At 44.8% G+C, this 16,476-nt stretch overlaps 1 protein-coding gene across 3 annotated transcripts in view; it reads left to right on the top strand.

Moving 5' to 3' along the window:
- TIAM2 (TIAM Rac1 associated GEF 2) overlaps nt 1-16,476 on the top strand; it is a 303,128-nt gene that overhangs the window by 233,847 nt on the left and 52,805 nt on the right. The window contains exon 16 of one of the 3 annotated variants that reach the window (XM_060241093.1): nt 10,769-10,872. In XM_060241093.1, the coding sequence (XP_060097076.1) occupies nt 10,769-10,872 (104 nt within the window). Of the gene's footprint in view, nt 1-10,768; nt 10,873-15,410; nt 15,435-16,198; nt 16,341-16,476 lie in introns of those variants that run through there. The other 2 variants (XM_060241102.1, XM_060241110.1) reach the window with 2 other exon arrangements.

Raw genomic sequence — 16,476 nt, forward strand, 5'->3', positions numbered from 1 at the left:
ATGGACCAAGGGTCTGGTTCAGTATAAGGCAGCTTCATATGGATATGAACACAAAGTCTATAGATGAATTCAGGCCAAGGCTGGTGTGCCAAACCTCTGACCTTTCCTTCACATGTGTACACACATGTGTGTTAAAATCTGGATCACTCTTTGCTTTGTAAATTGATTAGACGTTTAAAGAAGCAGTAATAAATCCTAAGCTAAAAATATGGAGCAGAGGTCCATCAGTGGCTATTAGCCACAGTATGTGTGTGTGTGTGTGTGTGTGTATATATATATATATATATATATATATATATAAAATTTTGGGCCACTGTGTGACACAGAGTGTTGGACTGGATGGGCCATTGGCCTGATCCAACATGGCTTCTCTTATGTTCTTATGTTCTTATTTGATCTGTATCTGTAAATGAATTGTGGCCAAGTATATATCGAATGGCCTCCCTTTTAAAAACTTTTTTTTAACTTGAGGTACAGATAAGGAGATGGCTGGAATTCTCAGAACCATTAAAAATAAGTAGATCTCCAAGAAATTCTTGAAGCAGCCAGTGTTTTACCAACTTCAGCTTATTATTTATTTATTTATTTATTTAGAATTTATATCCCGCCCTTCCCACGAATGGCTCAGGGCGGGAAGTTTGCTTTCCCTTTGGTTCTTGAAGGCCCCTTTTGGTGCCTTTCACCAAACACAATTAGCAGAATGGTTGGAAAGCGGCTCTTAATGGCATCCAAACAAAACAAAATATTTGTACTGTTTGTCTTTTATAATAGGTGTAATAAGTTTCCCACTTTTCAAATTCTTTAATTGGTCTTTTGTTTATATAATTAGTTTGGCTATCACAGCATATTCTGCCATTTTATCTTTCTGGTTTTTAGTAGTTGGGCATTCTTCTGCTTTCCATTTGGTTGCTAGAGTTACTCTAGGTACTATTAACATGTGTCTGAGTAATTCATACAGTGATATTTTATTTGGTAGAATCCCCAACAGCAAAGTTTCAAATTTCAAAGTGAAATTGATTTTTAGAATTTTGTGGATCTCAGCATGAATTTATTTCCAGAATTTATTGGTTTTTTTACACATCCACCACATACGGTTAAAGGTGCCTTGTTCTTCTTTACATTTCCAGCATAGCCCTATATATTACTTGTCCATCTTTTTAGTGTCTTTCAAACATTTGTCAACTTTTGAGAGGGAAGAGTTGATGCATGTATGTAGGCTTTAGTTTTGGAGTTAGAAAATAATTTAAATATATAATTAGAAACAGTTTTTAGTGATGTATCTGACCCTTGCTAGTATTTGTAATTAGTTATGATGATACTTTGAAATTATTCTTGAATATTTATTTATTTAATAGGCTTATAGTCTGCCTTTTCCTGTAAACAGGCTCAAGGCGGATCACAACATATGAAAATAACAATAAAAACCTACATTTCAAAGTTAAAACACCAATTTAAAATTAACAATAAAAACAATAAATAAAATACAACACCAGCGAACAGGGCACAGCATATCAATAACCAGTTGTAGGCCTACCTTATACAATGGTAATAGCAATAGGATAGCACTGTAATAAGCACGATGTCACCACAAGGGCAGCCAAATGATGGAATAACAGGATGCTCGCTGCCTCAACCATTGGCCCAGCAGAACAGCTCCGTCTTGCAGGCCCTACGAAATGGCAGTAATTGAGGTAGGGCCCGGATCTCCGCAGGGAGCTGATTTCACCAGGCAGGGGCCAGGGCTGAAAAGGCCCTGGCCCTGGTTGAGGCAAGTTGGATGTCCTTAGGGCCAGGAGTGGTCAGGAGGTGTTGCATAGCCGATCACAACGACCTCTGGGGAGTATTTAGGAAAAGGTGGTCCCTCAGGTATGTTGGTCCCAGACCGCATAAGGCTTTAAATGTCAATACCAAAACCTTGAAGCGGATCCGGTACTCAATAGGTAGCCAGTGCAGTTGGTGTAGCACTGGCTGAATACTTGCCCATAAAGGCAATGCAGTTAACAGCCGTACTGCATTCAGCACTAGCTGGAGTTTCCGGATCAGCTCCAAGGGTAAGCCTGCATAGAGCGAGTTACAGTAATCCAACCTGGAAGTGACCGTTGCATGGATCACAGTAGCTAAATCCTGGGGGGACAGGTAGGGTGCCAGCTGCCTAGCCTGCCGAAGGTGGTAAAAAGCAGATCGAGCAATTGCTGTGACCTGGGCCTCCATGGTAAGTGAGGCATCCAGTTTCACTCCCAGACTCCTCACCTTCTAAACCAGCACAAGAGATGCACCGTGCAGGGTTGGGAGTCAGAGGCTCAACTCTAGTCTCCCACGGTTCAGGTACAGGACCTCTGTCTTGGTTGGATTGAGTTTCAGCCGGCTTTGTTGCAACCATCCAGCCACGGCTTCCAAGGCCCTGGTCAAATGCTCCAGAGTAGTGTCTGAATGGCTGTCCATCAACAGATGGAGCTGGGTGTCATCCACATATTGGTGACAGCCCAGCCAAAACCTCGAGCAATCTGGGCAAAGGGGCACATATAGATGTTAAACATCTTTGGTGAGAGAATAGCTCCTTGCTGTACACCACACTCTAGTGGGTGTCACAAAGAGGTCTGCTCAGCAAGGGCCACCCTTTGTCCCCAACCACAGAGAAAGGAGGAAAACCACTGTAAGGCAATCCCCTGGACTCCTATGTCGGCAAGGCGGTAGGTCATTAGATCGTAATCAACCATGTCAAACGCTGCTGAAAGATCTAGCAATAGTAGCAGCAATGACCCGCCTTGATCCAGATGCCTTCTGAGGTCATTTTTGAGGGCAACCAAGACAGTATGCCATGCCCAGGGCGGAAGCCGGACTGGAAAGGGTTGAGAATAGAGGTGTCCTCCAGGAAAGCTTGAAACTGCTCCGCCACCGCTTTCTCAATTACCTTACCCAGAAATGGAAGATTCGAGACTGAGCAATAATTGGCCGGGACCATAGGGTCCAAAGATGGCTTCTTCAAAAGCGGATGTACCACTGCCTCTTTGAGCCTAACTGGAAAAGTCCCTGATGACAGGGACAGATTAATAATATCAACCAGAGGGCTCCATACTTCAGCACCACCTGCTTTAACAAGCCAGGATAGCCATGGGTCTAGAGGACAAGTGGTAGGCTTCACTGCAGCCAAGATCCTGACCATTTCTTCCAGAGAAAGCTGGCTAAAGTGATCCAACAAAGGAACCAAGGACAGACAACGGGCTTCCAGTTCACATACTGTATCAACTGTGGCTGGAAGATTTCGGCAGAGAGCCGAGACTTTGTCTGCGAAATAAGTTGCAAAAGCCTCACAGCCAATATCCAATTCTCTAACCTTTTGATTGCCTTGTGCTTTTATTAATATGTGCATACGACTATACCGAATGTATGCTCTGATTGACAGGCCTCATAGCTTTTGAGAGAAGTGTTTGAAAATTTAGTATCAGTTTCTTGGATTGCAACTAGTGTTCTTGTGGTAGGAAGGACTTCCACTCGGAGCACAATTTTTCCAACTTTCTCATCCCATAGGAGCCTGAAATGTCTCTCCCCCCACCCCCTGACATCCTGTTTCTGGAGGAGGGGGAGGTAAAAAAAATCATGCTTTGTGAGCAAACATCCTTGTACCCTCCTCAGGAACACTGATCATGGTGCAGCTTGGTATCTTGAATGCTCAGAAACCTAAGGCTTCTTATGACCTAGGCTTGTTTTTGTTTTATAGATAACAGCATCTGCAGCAGCAGGCAAGGTGCTTGAGTTCTGAACTCCCTTTCACCGATATGCATGTTTACCTGAACAAACATGAGGGGTATATCCTAGTGCATGATCAGTTCACAAAACATGAAATAGTCCCAATAGTTCCAGCTATTACTCTGACAGAACTTGGGAAAGCAACATAGTACAAACTTTAGAGTTGCCTGCATCATTACAGGCATTCTGTGGCTAGCAAACGGGTACATTCTCTGCTAATCCTAATCCTTTCTGAATTTTTTGCAGTTCTGCAGAACCTCAGTAATTATTATCACAATTCATTGTGCATGTCCAACTGATAGAATTTTGAAGAATTTGGGTGCCACTGTTAGTGGGAAGATTTTAATTTTTTACTTTTCAGGGGTGGGGTAGAATTCCCCGGTCATTTCTGTGACTAGAGTGTTCTGTTTTCTGTTACTGGCAAATGAAAACTTAACCCAGGGATGACCAAACTGTGGCTCTTTCATGCATATTGTGTGGCTCTTGGAGCCTCCACTGTCCCATCAGCTGGCTTGAAGAAGGCACATCTTCTTCGTGGTCTCTGTGCTTCACACTCATGGGATATAGCGCCTGCGCCGATCCCCCGAATCGGTACCTAAAAAGCCCGGGATTTTTCGCGCTTGGCACCAGTAGGCATGTGCAGGCGTCCTAGTACGCATGCTCACCAGAGCCAGTGCAAGGATCCCGCCAGTTCTGTTTTGACCGCCGCATTGATAGGATCTCCTTTCGATTGCTCCGGTCGGTACTGGTAATCCTTTGGATTTTTTCACTGTTATATAGCCCATTTGTTGTTTTTCCTAGTTAGTAGTTAAGTGTTATAGTTAGTTGTTGTTGTTTTAAAAAAAAGACTTGTTGTTGGACTTTGCTCTTCGGGGCTTTATTTCCCCCCCATTCCCTCAGAAATCTTTCTATGTGGGTTCCGGTGCCTTTGGAAAGGCGTTGGGGTTTTTTAAAACATTGCCGCAAGCGTGGTAGCAAAATTGCACCCTCTGACGGTCACTCCCTCTGCTTATTGTGTCTGGGCGAGGGACACCGAGTCGACTCGTGCCCGCATTGCTCGAGTTTCTCGAAATAAACCCACAAAAACCGGGCGGCAAGGCTATCAGCCGCTCTTGTAGAATCGGCTCTTCGTCCGCTGCAAATGGCAACGGGCCCTTAGGTATTGATGGAGGAAGCCACCCAGGCTCCGACGGTTACATCGGTCGGTCCATTGTCACCAGTGCAGACTGACATGCCAACCCACAAAACGACCCTCTGAAGGGTTAGTGGTGATTCCGGCTAAGAAACGTTGGGACTATTTGGGGACCCGATTTCCCTCCTGAAGAAGTCTAAATCGAAGGAGAAGCGGAAGAACAGACTTTCCCGCACTCCTTCTCCTTCTCGGGATGCTTCGATGTTGACTCAAGCTGCTCCACCCCGGAAGATCCTGGCGTCTCTGTGTCCACAGAGTCCTTCGGTGTCGAGAAGCAGAGGCTCGCAGCCGATCCATCTGTCGGGATCTGAGCAGGAGATAGACCTGACCCAGCGCACCCATTCATCGAGATCGGGATCATGTTGTCGGAGTGACAGTGGTTCGGTATTGGAGATCAAGGCTTTGGTGCCAAACGAACCTCTAGCACCTCTTCCACCGACTATGGGACGGAGAGAGCTTGAACCGGCTGCTATGGTTCAACATTTCCCGCCACCTCCGCCGTGGGATCAACGTCAGTGGCCTTGTTCCTATGGATATCTGTACCCAACACCATACCAGTGGTACCCTCCATGTGACTTTCCAGAATGGGATCAGCGGTCGGAAGCCTTGCATCTCTCGAGGGTTTCACATCACTCCACACATCGTGCATTGGCATCGGTGTCGATCCCTCCAGAGAGACGCAGAGAGCGTGTGGAGGAAGTGCAAGCTTGCTCGTCGGTATCGCTCCTGTCACCCAAGTGTGCGTCGACCCCAATGTTTCTGAGCACTCAGTGAGAGGAGACTCTTTGTCATTGGACTCTGAGATTGGTACCGATGATCCTGACAGGGCAGTGGAACCTTCGCCAGAGTTCCATATTGCTGAGGACTTTCTCATATCTCCATCGGACGATCTGAAGTCTTATGGTGACCTGGTGAAGTGGATGGCACACTCCCTCTCCCTGTGGTTCAACCGCAGCCAGTCATCGATGACACCGTCTTCGACATAATACAGAGAGACACATCGATGGCGGTAACCCTTCCAGTGACCAAAGTTATACTGCAGGGCAAAGCCGGCATCTACACCAATCTCTACGCGAAGACTGGATCATATGTATTGCGTTCAGGAGGCTGGTGCTGAGTTTTGTTCGCCCAGCTTGGTGGTGGTCTCCTCCTCCTCTAAGGCGCGTAAAACCCATTCTTCTCCACCTGACAAAGAGGGCAAGAAACTGGATAATGCGGGCAGAAAATTCTATTCAGCTGGAGTATTGGGAGTTAAGGTCTCCAATTACGCCACGTGCATGGCTCGCTACCAGTACTCCATCTGGGAGCAGCTCACACCGTTAATGTCTTTGTTGAGCGAGGAGAAGCGATCTTCGTTCAAGAAGCTGCAAAAAAAGGACTTTGCTGTGGCTAAGCAACAACTGGCTGCAGCATAGCACATGGTGGGTGTATCGGCCAAGACCCTCACTTCCACCGTCTCCCTGCATCGTCACTCTTGGCTACGGTCCACAGCTCTTCAGCCTGACACCAGGGCCTATGTTGAAGACCTTCCTTTCGAGGGTGAAGGTCTTTTTAGTTCAACCACTGACACTGTCCTTCAAGAGACGGACAAAAGCATAAAACCTCAAGAAACCTCGGTGTACTGGCTTCCTCTAGGGCCGGCAAGCCTAAGCAAGGGAATAAATCTTGACCCAAGAGGCCCTATCAGAAATTCTCCCCCGAGCAGCCATGGAGATCTCTCTCTCTTCGCAACAGAGTAGGTCCCCCTAGAGGGGGGGAACCGGGTTTGATTCCCCACTCCTCCACTTGCACCTGCTGGCATGGCCTTGGGTCAGCCGTAGCTCTGGCAGAGGTTGTCCTTGAAAGGGCAGCTGCTGTTAGAGCCCTCTCCAGCCCCACCCACCTCACAGGGTGTCTGTTGTGGGGGAGGAAGGTAAAGGAGATCGTGAGCTGCTCTGAGACTCTTCGGAGTGGAGGGTGGGATATAAATCCAATATCTTCTTTTTCTTAAAAAACAGATTTGCTTCAACATCTGCAACCACCGGCAAATCTAAGAGTACCCACCCACAGAAGCAGGGCCTTTGACTTTTCTGTAGCACGCATTGTCACCCCTCCGTCACATATCCGCCTCTGTCAATATCTTCCGGCTTGGGAGTCCATCTCCACCGACAGGTGGGCTCTTTCCGTCATAGCAGAAGGATACAAGATAGACTTTGTTCAGGTTCCAACTCAGTCAGTGATTGTCTCAACATCCCTTCCCCACCTCTGCTGGCGGAGGTGAGCAACCTCTTGCTGAAACAAGCCATAGAACTTTTCCCCGTAGAGGCCAGAACGGGGGGTGGGGGTCTATTCTTATTATTTCCTGGTTCCCAACCGGGATGGAGGATTGAGACCAATTATGGACCTTCGAAATCTGAACAAGTTTATCGTGTACCAGAAATTCAGAATGTTGACTCTGCAAACAATCCTTCCCCTCATCAACCAAGGGGACTGGATGATGACTTTGGATCTCAAGGAGGCCTACTTCCACGTCAGCATCCATCCTTCGTACAGGCATTTCCTTCATTTTGCAGTAGGTTCCAACCATTTTCAGTTCAAAGCCCTTCCATTCAGCCTGTGCACTGCACCACGGGTGTTTACCAAGATGATGAGTGTTGTAGCTGCACATCTTCGACTTCAAGGCATAGTCGTTTTTCCGTATATCGACGACTGGCTCCTCGTGGCGGAGTCGGAAGAACGTCTATCCAGCTATATTGCAACTACTCTTTGTCTTCTTCACACCTTAGGTCTGCAGGTCAACATGACAAAGTCTCATCTTACACCATCGAGGACAGTTCAATTTATACGGTCTTTGCTGGACACAAATCTTCACCGCGCTTTTCTGCCTCAGCAGAGAGCGATGGATATTATCAATCTCATCCATCTTTTCCAAGGTCGAAAATGGGGCACAGCACAGCAACTGCAGCAGATGCTGGGGCTGATGGCGGCGACTATAAGCATGCTGCTGTTTGCAAAATTGAGAATGAGAGGACTTCTCCTGTGGTTTCTCAGACAGTTTCGGCCTTTACGGGACTCACCTTGGAAGAGGTTTACAATTCCACCCTTGATCCTCTGGACCCTGCAATGGTGGAAATCCAGAGACAACATCTGTCAGGGAGCTCCCTTCCATCTACCTGTAACGACAGTTACGATCACCACAGATGCGTCTTTGTGGGGCTGGCGTGCTCACATGGATTCTCTGTGTGTGGGGGGCCCTTGGCCTCCACAGCTGACTCGTTGCCACATAAACTATCTGGAACTGCTGGCAATTCATTTCGCCCTTCGGTCTTTCCATCCTATGGTGGTGGGGAAGGTGGTGGTTCTGTTGACGGACAATACTACAGCCCTTTGTTATGTCAACAGGCAGGGCGGGACAGTCTCTCGGTGGCTCTGTGCGCTAGCAATAGAACTGTGGATGGGATACCTGGAGCATGGCATCTACGTAAAGGCTGCGCATCTTCCAGGGATGCTCAATCTGCAGGCGGATTTGTTGAGCAGAGGAGCAGTATCTCCGCACGAGTGGGAGATACAGTGGCGCTTCCTTCAACCCGTGTTTCAGCTCTGGGGGTATCCTCAGGTGGATGTGTTTGCCACAGCCAAGAATCGGAAGTGTCCTCTGTTCTGTTCTGGGGGGACATGGATCCAGAGTCATTGGGAAACGGCCTGGTGTTCCTGTGGAACAATTGGTTCCTATATCTGTTTCCGCCTCTGCCACTGCTGACAAGGGTCATCAACAAAATCGCAAGAGAGAGACTGTGGTGCATTCTAGTGACACCATAGTGGCCTCAGCAGAACTGGTTCCCGATCTTGCTTCAATTAGCGAGGGTTTTTTTTTTTATCAGTTTCCGGCTGACCCTACAGTCTCACCCTAACGGGTGGGTCTATCAGTGATTTTTGACTTTTTGTTATCTTTGGTGGATGCTGGACTTTCCTTTTTTTCTGTTAAAGTTTATTTATCAACAATATCAGCGCACCATGAGTCTGTTGAGGGGCATTCAGTTTTTGCTCATCCTCATTTAAAGAGGTTTCTAAAAGGACTACTCAGATTGCATGCCCCGTCAAGATCACCCCCACAATTGTGGGATTTGTTTTTAGTATTAGACAGGTTGACTCGGCATCCATTCGAACCAATGGCAACCTGTTCTCTACAGCTTCTGTCCTGGAAGACTGCTTTTCTGGTGGCAGTCACGTCAGCACGCTGTGTAGGGGAGCTCATGGCTATGCGTTGTGACCATCCATATTTAGTTTTTCATGAGTCCAGAGTGTCACTGGCGCCTGATGTTTCTTTTCTTCCTAAGGTGGTTTCCCAGTTTCACCTTAAGTTGGACGTTTGGTGACCCACGTTTTATCCCATGCCTTCCTTGGATGAGGAACGTCGGTGGCACGCTTTGGATGTTAAGCATGCGTTACTGTTTTATTTGAGTCGTTCTAAGAGTTTTCATCAGGACCAGCATCTTTTTGTTTCTTATGCTGCTCCTAAGTTGGGCTCCAGAATTTCATCTCAGCAGCTTTCAAAGTGGCTCACTGAGACTATTAAACTGTGCTACTTGCTGGCAAAAAAGCTATTGCCTGGGCCCATTCGTGGACACTCTACTAGAGCAATGACGATGTCGGTGGCATTCCTGAAGGGTGTTTCCTTGACGGATGTGTGCAAGGCCACCACCTGGTCTTCTCCGCATGCTTTCATGAAGCACTACACTCTGGATGTGCATGCTCAGCAGAGGACTCGTCTGGGAGCTGTGGTGCTGCAAGCTGTTTCTTCTGATTGACCGTCTTCCCGCCTCCAGGTATGTCTTGCTTGCTAATCTCCCATGAGTGTGAAGCACAGAGACCACAAAGAAGATAGACAGGTTGCTTACCTGTAACTGTAGATCTTCGAGTGGTCATCTGTGCATTCACACTACCCACCCTCCTTCCCCACTGCTGACGGTCTCCCTATGTTAGGGGCTTCCAGTGGTCAAGAGGGAACTGGCAGGATCCTTGCGCTGGCTCCGGTGAGCATGCGTACTGGGACGCCTGCACATGCCCACTGGTGCAGAATGCCAAAAATCCCAGGCTTTTTAGGTACCAATTTGGGGGATCGGCGCAGGCGCTATATCCCATAAGTGTGAATGCACAGATGACCACTCGAAGATTTACAGTTACAGGTAAGCAACCTGTCTTTCTCTCTTTAAATCACTTCTCCAAGCTAAGCCAGCTGGCAGCTTGTAGAATGCATTTAAAGTTGCTTTCTTTCCACCTCTCCCCATCTATTTGCCTCCTTCCTTCTCTTGCGGCTCTAGAACATTGACGTTCATGTCTTGTGGCTCTTATGCCAAGCAAGTTTGGTCACCTCTGGCTTAACCATTGTAGAGTCTGTGTGCGTGATTTTTGTCAGTTATCCAAGTTGCTGATGTATAAGAAAATATCATAAGTAGAGCAGAGGTGCTTTTTCCTTTTTGGCCCACTAATGAATTTAACAACAATGTCATGTCATAGAACACTGTGTTCATCCAAGAGAGTTGCTTGATATATGCAATCATTTTGATTGCTTGCTGTTTTCAGCTGGCACAAACTGTGCTACAGTGTCAACATGTGATACAGTATGAATAAAAAAAGGTTTTCTCTAGCAGATAAAATGCGTGCATTACTTCACAGAAACTGTTTTAGACCAACTGCCTTAATTTAAATAACAGAAAAGCAAATCATCGATACAGTCTTGGATCCCCCCCTTTCCAAAGAACATTTATGTAAGAGGCGTAATATATCTTTCTACTTCTGATCGCAAATTCTCTGGTGCCATTCTCTCCCCCCACCCCATTTTACATGCAGATTTCAGCAATGTACCTGATGTTGCCACAAATCTGAAAAGGAGCAGTACGGACAGCATTCTGGGTCAGGTTCCACGAAAGGAGAAACTTGAGTTGCCTTTCAGGGTAAGAGCACTTGTTACATGTTACAGCAATTAAACAGAAAACTAAGATTCACACTTTTTTGTAGTCGTAATTTATTTTAAAAGTATCAGTTTTTCTTTGTCTGCCTTTAATATGTAGAACTTTTGGACTGTCATGCCTGGCAGTTCCTGATATACATGTAACAGAGGAGATCAAATGCATTTTAATGTCCTGTGGTAAAGATGAATGAGGTCTGGTCATGATGATAATGATGCTTAGTTAGCTACTGCGGCTGAAGACATGGGAGCTTGTGCGCTATGCCTGGTAGACTACCTGGGAGACTAGGTTCAGATTACCTGTCTGTTAAAGAAGGAATGATTGAACAACCACATTACCACAGTTATCACAGTGTTTTGAGATAAAGACTCTGCATATTTCAGAATGTTTTAGATGTTGTTCTTAATTGTCTTTGTTAGCTATGCTTTTTACGTTTTTGTTTTGATTTTTAAATGCTGATACATATCTGAAGTCGCTCTGATTTCCATCAATTCCCTCTCAGGACTTGGAAGAGCCCCCCCACAAGGTGCCAGTATTCAGTACCAGTGAAAACCCCACCCCAAAAGCCTACTTGCTAGTATTTATAGTATAGGTGCTCTGCAAAATTATCTTGCCGTTTAGGGTGGAGTGGATGGCTGTTAACACATTACTAGTATTGAGATTAGTAACACATTGTTACTAATACTTGAACAGCTGAAGTTCTGGATAGATCAGGTACATGCTCAGTTATGTGTTCTGGCCTGGTTTTCAAACTGAAGTACTTTGCTGAGGAGAGTTAGTTGTCTGTACACATTATATTGCTACTGGTAGTAACTTCTTAAATGGTTGTCAGTTATCTGGTTTTGATCTGGCCAGCCAAAACAAGGGTTCATTAGAGAAATGCCTCCAGGGAATTGATGTAAGAAGTGCCTTAATGGAGTTCATCAGGTGGGCAGAGCACATCTGCAGTACAGCAAAGGTTGAAGATAAATGTGAAGCTGTCTTGAAGATTTGGGGAGAGGGGAATCTGGACTCCAGGTGCTGAGTTCTTAAGTACCATGTGGCTTTGCCTTGTACATCCACAGTGAGAGTTCAACCTATGATAGGGCTGATGGCTTGGCTTTCTCCAGGCACTACTTCAGCAAGCTTTCATGTGCCACCAGCTCCTCCCATTAATTGTGCTGAGAATGGCCCCTGAGCCAAGCCTCTGCTCATATTGCTAGTTCCCATCTTTCAGCGGCATGACAAAGTACCAAATATTAGAAAATGATTTCTTTCTTTCCGTTGTTATCTTATCTTCCCTGATTTCATCTCTTGTCTCTTCACCATGACTGCTGGAGACAACCTTATAGAAAGCTGCTTTGGCCTGTGGCAGTCTGTTTGCAGTCTGCTATGTCAATTCAATATTTTGGTCATAATTTGGCAATTAGGGTGGTTTGCAGTGACTTATGAAATTCAGTGCATAACAATAATTAGCTTGATGTGCTTGCCATGTATTGAAGCAGCTGGAAGTCATCATAGGAGTAGCATTCTTGTCACCTGATGAATAGCAACAGTAGAAGTTGTGGCTGGATTGCATTCAAGTGGAGCTCCATTAACAGCTTTGAAAAGGCTTATGACTGTGATAGTTTTCTTTTATTCCTGTCTGTCTAATGAAAGGTTAAATTGGCTGTAAAACCAGAGTCCTTGTTCATGCTGTGAAACTATGGCCTTTCAGCACAGTGGAACAATTCATGCAAACTGTTTAAAGTCCTCCATGAAAAAGATCTAGACTTCCTAGCACAAATATGGAGGGAAGGGGTTATTTTTATGATGAACAACTGAATGTTGCCTTCATAATACTTGAGCAATTTGCTGAGCAATCTGTTTGAGAGCTGGTCCACAAAGAGTTGCAAGGAATGAATTAAAACTATGTGAGGAAAATGTGTCTGAAAACTAGTAGGTCTCACTGCATATCTAATGCCAGATCTGAAACTCCACTTATGATGTGCTGTATTGTAATATTTTAGCCAAACTTGTTGAGGATAGAAGTTTTCCTCTGCAAGCTTTAGTGGAGCCATTTACATAGCTTACAAGTCTATGGGCAAGAACAATGCTTTGGTATGGAAAGAGTGTGCAAATGTTTCATAGCAGAGGCTTAGATGCCAGCCGAGGCAAATCCTTCTCTTGTTCATTCTACCCACATATTTCCATCAGCTGTGGGTTGTGAGCTGGATTTACCATTCTTGTACTCCCATGAAACTACTCTGATAGTTTCTGTGATCAGATTTTCGTATTTGAACTTAACTGTTTCTTAACATACACAGAGAAAGGAAGATAGAGTGGTTGAATCCATTGATCTGTCAACAGAAGCAGAGATGCATACAGATCTTTCCCATGTACCTCTCTCCTCTGCAGTTCATTCCATCTCATGGGAATGCTGATTCCTTGGGTCATGGGACCCATCTGGCAGTTATGGAGGTTAGGAGTCTGTAGTGGGAAAGGGGGTAAAATCACTTTTCCTACCTCTACTGATGGCAGGAGTAGGAGAGACAATTTCACCCCTTCCTACTGCAGCCCACTGAGCCACATGGTTGTCTACCAAATCCTGAAATCTGGGAATAAATTTTTCCAGCGTTTGAAAGGACTGCTGGGGAAAAAGAAATGCAGGAGAAAGCCATGATCCTTGCTCAGTCCAAACCAATGTTAGGTGCTTAGAATCTATGGATGCTTCTCAAAACCTTTAGATGATAAGAGGGATTTCCATCCATTTGTTTTAAAGATCGAAAACCATTCAATTTCCTGCTAGTAAGAGTGCCGAATTCCTATATGTGAGAAGGTAGTGGAATGGATGAGGACCAGTAAATTGAAGCTCAGTCCAGACAAGACTGAGGTGCTGTCCTTTAATGAACATTGCATGGTCAGCCTATCCTGGACGGGGAATTCCCTCTGCAGGAACATGTTCATAGGCTGAATCCTGAAAAGCATGCTTGGCTACAGTGATCCATGCTGTGATCACATCTAGCTTAGATTGCTGCAATGCATTCTACGTGGAGCTGCCTTTGAAAATGGTCCAAAATAAGCTTCAATAGGTGTAAAATGCAGCAGCCAGGTTACTGTCAGGGGTTGGTTACAGGGATTGTATTCTCTGGCCTGAAAGATCTGCAACTGGTTACCCATCTGTTTCTGGGCACAATTCAAAGTGCTTTAATGGCTTGGAGACGAAGGTAGATGAAAGACTGTTCCCATCCACACCTTCCAGCCTGCCCGCTGAGATCCACATCTCAAGCCCTGCTCTCTATGCCCCCTCCTTCAAAAGTGAGGCAGGTGGCAACCATTTCCTATGGTGGCACCTTGCCTCTGGAATGTCCTGCTCTTTTTTACTCAGGCTTTTAATTATGAGTTTTATCATAAAGGTGATCCCCTGTGCAAGCACCAGTCGTTTCCGACTCTGGGATGACATAGCTTTCACAACGTTTTCATGGCAGACTTTTTTGGGGTGGTTTGCCATTGCCTTCCCCAGTCATTTACATTTTACCTCCAGCAAGCTGGGTACTGGATCATTTTAATGCTGCTTATGTCCAAAGGTCAAAGCAATGGTATTCCCAGTATGGCTGTGAGAGCTGGACCATAAGGAAGGCCAATCGCAGAAGAATAGATGCTTTTGAGATGTGGTGCTGGAGAAGACTCTTGAGAGTCCCTTGGACTGCAAGAAGATCAGATCATTCAGTCCTAAGGGAAATCAACCTAGACTGTTACCTGGAAGGTCAGATGCTGAAGCTGAAGCTCAAATACTTTGGCCACCAAATGAAAAGGGAGCACTCCCTGGAGAAGATTCTGATGCTAGGAAAGACAGAAGGCAAAAGAAGAAGGGGACGGCAAAACATAAGATGGCTGGGCAGCGTTAGTGATGTAACAAATATGAATTTGAGCAGACTTCGGAGAATGGTGACTTTGTCCATGGGGTCACAAAGAGTCAGACTCGACTGTGCGACTGAACAACAACAACAATGTCCAAAGGCTTGTTTACTTACTGGTGTTTTCACATAGTTATGTTTTAATTGTAAACCACCGTGAGCAGGACTATGAAGAGGTAGCATAAAAATATACTAAATAAATATGGCATTTTGATGGCCTTGGTTTCTGCTTTACTGACTGTAAGGGCTGTAAGGATTAAAATAAGTTTCTGATATTTCTTTTTTAAAGGATGCATTATGTTCTGCTTCCAACTAACTTCCTTGGGCCTTTGTTTTCTCTTTCCCTTTTATCTTTTGCCAGTTGCATCTGGACATATTGTCTTGGAATGCTCATTCAATTAGAAAGTGGAAATCCATTCTTCACCTTTGCCCCTAATCTCCTTGTTCAAAATAAATAAAATAAAGTGGAGAATGTTCCATTGTGTGTGTTGTCTTGCCTTTGTTAAAAGGAAAACAGTCAATACGTAATTTGATGACTGAAGGAAAAGGGTTGCTTATCAAGAGAATTTCTGCTCCCTTTGTCCTCTATTCTGGAACTCTTGAAATAGCAGCATGTTCAATGGATTGGCTGCACACAGAAATAATTAATTTGCAGTGAAGCTGATGCAAAGAGTAAGTTGGTTTTTGTCCTTTAAATTTATATATATAATAATTAACTGGAAAGGCATAGACAGGTGTTGTTCCTTTACTCTTTTCTTCTCAAAATCATGTACATGTGTGTTGTTAGGTTTGTCATCTTTGTCCACAATTTGTTGAAGTTATTTTGTACAGCATTTTGTGGTGGCTGATGCTACTGATGTTTTAAATAGTTAATTTAGAATTGCATTTTTTAATGCAATTGGAGAAGAAAAGAGTTTGCAATCAAATGCTTCCTGACTTGGATGAACTGTTAGCTGTAACAGTGTCTTTGACAGCCCTACAATTTCCTCAAATGGCTTATAGTCGACTGCCATTTTTTAGTTGGAGGGTGCCTATTACTGTCAGAGCAATTTGTACAACCCTGTCTGTCTCAAAAGAGATGGGTATGGGGGCGTGAATGTGCACAGGACTGAATTTTAAAAAGTAGTCTCTGAATTCCCTCTTGTGAGGGAAGCAGAAAGAATAAAATTACTCTTTAGTCAGCCTTGTTTTAGAACTTTGCTTCATAAATTGCCTTAAGACTTGCACAAAAATGTATTATTGAGGATGCTTGATGTCCACCCCCAGCTTCATATATCTGAGTGCTCTTACTGAATGCACTTTTCCCAAAGTACAGTGGAAGAAACATCTTGGCATTATGTAATGTTGTGAAGTGTGGGGCTGTGAGAGGGAGCCTACATATGTAAAAACATGATGCACAGAAGACAGTGGATGACGCTGAGAGGCTTTCAATGCAGTCTAGAAGAACAATCAGTTTGGAGATTATTTCGTGAGAACTGAAGTTGCCAGCAGTGCTCAGTTCTTAGCAGATAACAGCTTTAGCTTCTAATCACTTGGCTTGGAGGGAGCAGAAGCTCTGAGTCTCTTTTCTTAACATATGTAAGTAAGTACTGCTAATGAATTTAAACTGTATGTGTAAATAGTTTCTTTTGCTTTGTTTTTTCTCTCTCTCTGTCGGTGTATGAATGTATAATACAGAAATATGTGCCTGAGTTTCTTTCTTTCTTTCTGGCTG

This window comes from Heteronotia binoei, chromosome 1, assembly GCF_032191835.1.
Source record: "Heteronotia binoei isolate CCM8104 ecotype False Entrance Well chromosome 1, APGP_CSIRO_Hbin_v1, whole genome shotgun sequence".
NCBI lineage: Eukaryota > Metazoa > Chordata > Lepidosauria > Squamata > Gekkonidae > Heteronotia > Heteronotia binoei.